Source organism: Sinocyclocheilus anshuiensis, unplaced genomic scaffold, assembly GCF_001515605.1.
Source record: "Sinocyclocheilus anshuiensis isolate Anshui unplaced genomic scaffold, SAMN03320099.WGS_v1.1 scaffold869, whole genome shotgun sequence".
In the NCBI taxonomy this organism is placed as follows: domain Eukaryota; kingdom Metazoa; phylum Chordata; class Actinopteri; order Cypriniformes; family Cyprinidae; genus Sinocyclocheilus; species Sinocyclocheilus anshuiensis.
In genome coordinates this window covers 1324359-1333198 of record NW_015558630.1, presented here as the reverse complement: position 1 = coordinate 1333198, position 8840 = coordinate 1324359, and the positions used below count along the sequence as shown (strand labels likewise).

General features: G+C 37.8%; 1 protein-coding gene across 1 annotated transcript in view; it reads right to left on the bottom strand.

Moving 5' to 3' along the window:
• LOC107680801 (serine palmitoyltransferase 2-like) overlaps nucleotides 1-8840 on the bottom strand; it is a 26224-nt gene that overhangs the window by 9753 nt on the left and 7631 nt on the right. The window contains exons 7-9 of the mRNA XM_016476851.1: nucleotides 7391-7496; nucleotides 6994-7213; nucleotides 5880-6006 (exon numbers count right to left, since the gene is read on the bottom strand). Of these exons, the coding sequence (XP_016332337.1) occupies nucleotides 5880-6006; nucleotides 6994-7213; nucleotides 7391-7496 (453 nt within the window). The remainder of the gene's footprint in view (nucleotides 1-5879; nucleotides 6007-6993; nucleotides 7214-7390; nucleotides 7497-8840) is intronic.

The following is an 8840-nucleotide window of genomic DNA, read 5'->3' as shown; positions in this document are numbered from 1 at the left end:
CCATTAGTTCAGCAGATCATAATTGTGTCTTGTGGAGTCCTAAAGCACAAGTAAGACCACCTCAGTGCATTAAGCGAGTAATACGACCTATGAGTGAGTCTAGTCTGAATGAGTTTGGTAGATGGATTACTTCTCAATCATGGCAGGATGTAAATGAAGTAACAGGTACTAATGAAAAAGCTAATACCTTTTATAATACTATCTTGCCTGAAATTGACCGTAATTTTCCTATGAAGACAGTCAAAATGTATCCCTCGGATAAACCATGGATCACTCCAAAGATTAAGCGTTTAATCTGCCTGAGACAAAAAGCCTTCAAGACCGGGAAATCAAGTGCTCTTTCAAAGTTCTACAGGAACAAAGTCCAAAGGGAAATACGTGCGGCAAAAAAAAATACTTCTATAAATCAAGAGTGGAAGGTAAAATAAAAGGGAGTCCGAGGGCTTGGCACAGCAAAATTAAATCAATATGTGGATCTGCGAAAAAAGTAACAAAGTTAGTCAAGGTGTCCCAATCTTAAGTATGCAGATTTACCTTCTTACCTTCCATCTCTACCTTTACCTACTATTTCAGAATGGGAAGTGTATAGAAGATTGTCCTCTATTAACTGTCACAAATCTCCTGGCCCAGACATGATCCCTCTAAGAATACTGAAGGAGTTTGCATGTGAAATCAGCAATCCCATTTGTGACATCATTAATAGCTCCCTTGCGGAAGGTGTTGTTCCCACACAATGGAAAGAGGCTACTGTTGTACCCATACCAAAATCTTCCCCCCTGGATATTGAGGAACTGAGGCCGATTTCATTAACATCTCAGCTGTCAAAAATTTGTGAGAAATTTGTTGAGCAATGGATCGTGAACGATATCACACCAAACCTAGACCCTATGCAGTTTGGTAGTCGACAAAACCATTCCACAACACACAATCTGGTTAGCCTGATGGATTTTGTGTATAAGGCCTGCAAAGAACCAGGTTCAGTGTGCACATTAGTCACAAATGATTTTGCCAAGGCTTTTGATGCTGTAGACCATACAGTAGCAGTGAAGTGCCTCCTGGATCTTGGAGTGAGACCTAGCCTCATTCCATGGATTTGTAATTTTATGTCTAATCGTCGTCAAAGAGTGCGTTATCAGGGATATCTATCTGATTGGGAGTATCCTTCATGTGGAGTTGCCCAGGGAACCATATTGGGGCCCATAATCTTCCTAGCACTGATTAACAATGCTCTCCAGGATCAAATTGCCCACTGGAAATATGTGGACGACATGACCATGGCCGAGAGGTGGACTTCTCATCAGCCCTGTACTCTCCAGCAGACGTTGAATGATCTTGGCATCTGGGTAGAGGAACATAAAATGAAACTCAACTCAAAAAAATGCAAGGTCTTACATGTTAGCCGCATGAAACAGATAACAGCTTGGCCATCACTTTCTATAGATCAGAACATTTTGAAAATGTGTGACTCTGTTCATCCAGAGTTATTTAAAATGGGATGGTCAAGTGGACCACATGTTGTCCTCAGCCAACAGAAAGTTTTTTGCTCTCTGCCGGCTAAAGAAATTTGGTGTTCGAGATCAAGAATTGGTTATCACCTATACAGGGTATGTGCGCCCTGTGTTAGAGTATGCAGTTCCAGTTTGGCACAGTTCTTTGTCTACTGATCAAATTAAAAGGTTGGAAAGTGTGCAGAAACGGGTCTGTAAAATCATACTGGGACAAAGGTATCAAGGATATTCCGATGCCCTCTCCCTCCTTGGATTGTGCACACTAGCAGAGAGACGAGTCCAACAGTTTCTTGATTTTGCTAGGAAGCTATACAAGTCTAGCTTTAGAAACTGGCTACCACCACTCAGAGAGCACCCTCCTTGGATTGTGCACACTAGCAGAGAGACGAGTCCAACAGTGTCTTGATTTTGCTAGGAAGCTATACAAGTCTAGCTTTAGAAACTGGCTACCACCACTCAGAGAGCAGTTGACTGGACGCCAGATGAGGAACTCAGATAAACTGACAATCCCCAGATGCCGAACAGAAAAATTCAGGAGATCACCAATTCCCTATATGTGTAGACTTTTAAACGATTACAGACTTTAAAAGAACTTTGTGTATTTTTATGATGCATTTCATTCATTTCTTTCTTTTTTTTTAATTTTTGTGTTTTATATGAAGTAAATTGGTATTGACATTTTATTGTAACAGCAAAATAATTCAGTGTCCCCTAATGACAAACGTCCTTGGGTACCTGTAATGATGCTGAAAAGTCAATAAATCAATAAAATGCAATAATGTAAAATAACGGAGGGTAGTATGATCAAGCTCATATTTATAAATGTATATAAATATATACACACACAGTGGAGATCAAAATTAGAGAACAATCTATAAATACTTGATTTTTTCTGAAATACTGTTAATCTTCATTGTTCAAAATTTGAAGGAATATTAGCTGTAGGTATACCACTGTTCTACTAACATGTTTGACAAAATATCCAAGGCATTTCAACAAAAACCTTTATTTTGTTGAAAACACATTGATCAAAATTAGAGAACAGTAACCACTGTAGCAAGAAAGAAGATTACAACTAAAATTTTGGAGGGTCACAGCTGTCAGAAATTAGTAGGAAGTGTAGAGGCCCTTGCTTTGAATGACTTCAGCACATCTGCGGCCACAGGACATCATTCATTTCTCAGACTGCGCTGGTGTGATTTTGGTCCACTCTTCTTCCACTTTCTTCCATAGTTCGGTAACTGTAATGAGTTTCTTAGCCATAATTTCGTCACCAAGGATTTTCAAGAGATTTTCAATCAGGTTTAGATCAGGACTCTGGCCCGGCCATTTCATTATTTCAATGTTCTTAGCTTCGAGGTACTGCTTTACCCATTTTGTGACAGACGGCATTGTCTTGCATGCTTGCAGGGAAGGAACTGCATGTTGCCGAAGGAGGTTCTGATTTTGCATTCACCCTGCCATGTAGCAGCACACTTCTTTTTCACAAGGGTGACTTCTTTATGCACTTGGGCTTCAGTCTTTCCCCAGTTTGACGCTGAACAAAATGTTTCCCACCAGACCCAAATAAAGGAAACTTGCTCTCATCACTAAAGTGATTAAACGTCTCTTAAACGTGACAGACCCTTACCCTGTTCAGAGCTGAACTGGCAAGCAATTCCAGCTGCAGTGTTGAACCGATTCCTCATTGAGAGTCTCTGCATTATCCTGTCTTCTCGTGCATTTGTCTTACGGGGACGACCAGCCTTTTTGGGGGACTTGAATGAATTAGTGTCATTGTAAACCTGCAATATTCGAGAAATCACAGATTTTAAATAGTGATGTTAGGTTCTTGAACGAATCGTTCTTTTGAGCCGGTTCACAAATCAAACTGAATCGAACTTTAGTTCTGGGTTGATGATGCAGGACGCACAGCCGAAGTAGCACGTCCAACTCAAAAAGAACTGAATGAGCCGGTTCAACCAACTGTCATTGTAACATTTTAATTATTATTTTCTAGTGTTCTCAGTTGGTTGGGGAGAGACTGAAATACTAAAAAAACATTGTCTCCGTATAATTAATTGCATTTGTTCTTGAAAATAGAAATAATTACATAAAAAAGCACTTTATTACTGCCGGATGAAAGCTCAACCATCTCATAGGTCAAGGGTTTAGAGCTTTTTTGCACCAATGTGGGATGCTGATAAAAGTCATTAGCAAGTCCATTAGCAGGTGAAGGAGAAGAGAAAATTCACTGGGAGACAGCAAGAGGTTCTCAGGAGACATCTTTAAAGATGATGGAAACAATACGTCTTTGTAAGGAGATGAAAATAGCCCTTAGCCAAGCAAAGTAATACTCATATTAGTCATATTGAGCACTTCACCTGGACCCGACGGACCGGTAGAGCCTGTTTGTTGTAGCTGCCAGCGTTGATTGAGTGGCAGGGGGGAAAACAGGCAGTTTGGTGGGTCTAACCAAAGGGCCAGATCACACTAGTTACATGGGTAATTGTTAACACATTTCTGAGGTTTAAACTTTGAGCATGTGATGAATGTTTTTTGGTTCGAAATTCCCCCCCAAAAATCCAAAAGTAGTCAAATGCACTAATTTACAAGAACAGAGATATATATATTAATGCTATATTTATATGTTCTTATTTTTATTTAGAATTTTTAATGATTGTAACTTTTTAATAATTATTTTCTAGTCTCTTCTCGATTGGTTGGGGAGAGACTGAAATACTGAAAAGAAAAAAACTTTGTCTCTCTATAATTAACTGCATTTTTTCTTGAAAATAGAAATAATTCTATTAAATGGCAAACCAGAGCTGGATCTTCTCATATCATAGGTCAAGAGTTTAGATCTTTTTTTGCATCAATGTGAGATGCTGGTGAAAGTCAGGAAGTCCATTAGCAGGTGAAGGAGAAGAGAAAAGTCTCTGAGAGACAGCAAGATGTTCTCAGGGGACATTTTTAAGGATGATGGAAACAATAAGTCTTTGTAAGGAGATGAAAATAGCCCTAAGCCAAGCAAAGTAATACTCATATTAGTCATATTGAGCACTTCACCTGGACCCGGCGGACCGGTAGAGCCTGTTTGTTGTAGCTGCCAGCATTGATTGAGTGGCAGGGGGAAAACAGGCAGTTTGGTGGGTCTAACCAAAAGGCCAGATCACACTAGTTACATGGGTAATTGTTAACACATTTCTGAGGTTTAAACTCAGCTAAATATTTTACCTGGACGGAGTCTGTGTACAGCTGTTGAACTAATCAGTCTCATTTCATGAGCGCTGGGAAATTGTATGAAGAAAAATCTCACATCGACAGATCTTTTTTTCCCCCCTCGTCTCACTTCAAAGTGATCCTTGAGAAACACTTATTTCAATTTCTGGGCCAAGTTTATCCAGAGCGCACAGAGCAAACAAACATAAAGATTGTATTTGCGCAGTGAAATAAAACAGCCAATAAAGCAAAGACAAGAACAATAGAGTTAACAAAGTAAAGGCACGCTTTTCAGTGAATGATATGCAGATGAGAACAGGAAATACATGTGGAGGAAGACGTGACTGTTTACTGTACGACTGATTGCCAGACACAAAAAAAACAAACACACATTGGTGACTGAAGGCTGGCCTGATTTTGCTAAGCCTAACACCTTCATCTTGTGAAAACAGAATGGATGACTCTTGGCCTGTAGTGACTTCGAGACACAACATTCTTGTTTGAAATGTTTGGCATCTTGATCTGTATCTATGCCACCTGAATTATCTGCTGTAATATGCAAGTTCTAGCACGGCACTTTGGTAAAAAAGAAAAAAAAAAACATCTGGCAGGTAAATAAGTGTACAAATGTAATGTTCTTTTAAGCTTTAATTAAGCTTCAAAATGCTGAAGACCATCCATGGTACATCCTTGCAAGCTGATTATCTATTTTTGGGTCAATCCTGCCACCTTGTGGAGCACTGAACAACACACAATTGACATTTATTTGCCTGAAAACGAAAATGGTCTTTTTTTTTTTACTCACTCTCATGTCATTCCAAACCTGTATGCCTGTATAATTAATCTCTTCCTCACACAAAGCTATTGTATGGCTTCATGAGACTTGAACACAAGTCTTATGGAAAACTTTTATGGTGTTTTTTGTCCTTTTCAAAGCTTAAAAGCTTCAGTCCACATTCATTAGGAAAAAACAGCCACTATATTATTCAGCGTTTCTTCTTTTGTGTTCCATGGATGAAATAAAATAATATGGTTTTGGAACAGCATGAGAGAAAGTAAATGATAAGAATATTTTTTGGGTGCCTCAGATTATATCAGGCATAAATGAAAAAAAAAAAAGGGAAATCAAAGCCAAGAAAAATTAAGTAGGTAAAATAAAGTAAAACTAACCTATTGTCGTTCCATCCTTCCCCATAATGCACTTCATAGAAGTGATGATTTGCTCCACGACAGGAAGCGGCATAGAGGTGGCGTAAATTGCACTGTGAGAATGAGTTCGCAGGTAGTCTATCAAATCCTAAAGCATAAAAAGCAAGACGTTTCATAATGACTAAGTATCTTGTAGGCTTTGTATATCAGTTAAACAACTGAGTTTTACTAATGACTAAGAAAATGATACACTATCGTTCAAAACTTAGTACTTTCAGTTTTTGTTTTTTTTTTACTTAAAAAATGTATACTTTTGCATTAAACTGATCAAAAATGACACTAAAGATTTCAAATAAATAATGTTCTTTCTCTATTAATCAAGAATCCTGAAAAAAAACAAAAAAAAAACATATATATATATATATATACAAATCACATATACGTCACAAAAAAGTTAAGCAGCACAACTGTTTTCAACAATGACACTATTGGCAAAACATTTTTGCAAATTCAAATGATTTCGGAGAGATCCTGTGATTTAAAACTTTTAAGAGTAATGGCTTCTGAAAATTCAGCTTTGCCATCAGGAATAAATTATAACTATATACAATTAATATAAAAATATAATAAATAGAAAACAGTTATTTTAAATTGTAATCAGATTAAAAAAAAATAACAACATTATAATATTTAACAATAATATTACCATTTTTACTGGATTTTTATTTATTTTTAATAAATACAGCCTTGGTGATCATAACAGATCATAACAAAAATCTTACTGATTCCACACTTTTGAATGGTAGTGTATATTTCAGGGTTCCTCAAATCTTGCCCTGGAGGGCCAATGCACTGCAGAGTTTAGCTCCAACCCTGATCAAACTCACCTACCTGTGATTTTCTAATGATCCCGAAGACATTGATTAGCATGCTCAGGTGTGTTTGATTAGGGTTAGAGCTAAACTCTGCAGGAAAGTGGATCTCGTGGGCCAGATTTGAGGATCCCTGGTATATTTGCTAAACCTCTTTCACTTTTCACAACCTTTTTTATATAAAAACATAAAGTAAGTATATAAGGACTTCTGCTATTGGTAAAAATGTATTGCAATTACAAATTGGCACTTGAACTTCATACCTTCCTCCCTGCTATGTATCCACCAGCAGCACCAAAGCTCTTTGTGAAGGTGCCCATCATGACGTCTACATCTTTAGCGTCCAGTCCAAAATACTCCACCACCCCTCGACCGTAGGGTCCTAATGCCCCGATACTGTGTGCCTCGTCCAGGTAAAGGTAGGCCTTGTACTTCTTTTTCAGAGCTATAACTTCTGGCAGTCGTATGATGGAGCCCTCCATACTGAGTAAAGAACAGGTTCGAGTACATTAAACTTTGGCAATTAATTTGATAGTTAAACTGTCAAAAGTGCAGCAATTTACATGTAATAACATGTTTCACACCTGAGAAAACCACAGCAATACAGATGCACATTTGCAATAATAAGAGGAATCCCAGAAAGTGAGAGAGTTCAATCACCTGTAGATGCCCTCCACAAGAATGAGGATTTTCTTCCAGGGTCGATGTGTTCTAGGCTGGCCATGAACGATAGCGTCTCTGAGCAACTTCTCCAGGCTCTGCATATCTGCATTTAAGCAAATAAAATGTTTAACCCATGTTTAACCCAGAGTAAAATAACTACATTTGACCCAAAGACTTCTTTAAATTTATAAGGCTTGTCTTCATAAAAAATAAAAAATAAAAAAAAAAGTTTAAATGGCATGACATTGGTGACATAAGCTACTGATAAAGTGGCTATATGAAAACTATGTGGTATTCTGGGGTCATAGTGTAGTAAAATGTTGCCTGTGTCCTTGGTCATAATTTAAGGAACGACAGCACATAAATTCATTACAAAGTGTCAGTGCAAGAACTGCTTAGTACAGTTACTTACTTCAGTAATAAGTCATCAGAGTGCTGCTAAAGTTTCCCCAAGCCTCTACAATCAGACTCAAAGGGTTTCAGGACCATTACCTATTCACCTCAAGTTACTTTATCAATTTAAAAGCTCATTTATTAATCACTGACAGTCATCTGTCCAAATTGCCAATTTAAATGATTCATTTAGAATAACACAGCTGAAATACGATGGAGAGCTGACCATTCTAGTGATAAAATTTGTATTCATAGTAGGTTCAACTTACTCACGGTTCGGTTTGTATCACGGTTTTAGAGCCACGGTTTCGTAATGGTTCAGTATGTGCTATGTTTAGGCAAAAACTATACTGTCAAATAAAAATTAAGAAAATAAGAATAATCTATCTAACTACAAGCAAAGGCACAAATAAATACAATAGAGTAAAGATACAAATAAAATAAACAGTGATTTCAGCTTTTTTTTAGGTAGGTCTAACATTAGTTTTCAGGTACAGAAATTGAATAAAGTAATGAAATGTAAAACAGCATTGCATATTTGACTCTATAAATTAAAGATTAATCTTTATTAAAGTTACAAAAGCTATTCCAACCCTCTACATTGTGAGTAAATCACTCGCATATGCAACTAAATCTTCACTCTGGGCGACTAAATGATGTCTAATATTAGCCAATGGCTAATCAATTCTTAGATTTTACTCGCCAGTGTGTGAGTTGGAGGCTGAGTATAAGTTTAGCACATATATATTTTCACTCACAGGACACTCTGACTGAGCGCTTCAGAGTTTCACACTCAATAGATGCGCAGCGCACCTGTGTTTGTGTATTTGGAGTAACGTAAACTCTAGTGTGAAGGCGCACGACTCGCTGACGCTTTCTCTCACATGCGCAAAGTGAGAGAGAGAGAGAGAGAGAGAGAGAGAGAGAGAGAGAGAGAGAGAGAGAGAGAGAGAGAGAGAGAGAGAGAGAGAGAGAGAGAGAGAGAGAGAGAGAGAGAGAGAGAGAGAGAGAGAGAGAGAGAGAGAGAGAGAGAGAGAGAGAGAGAGAGAGAGAG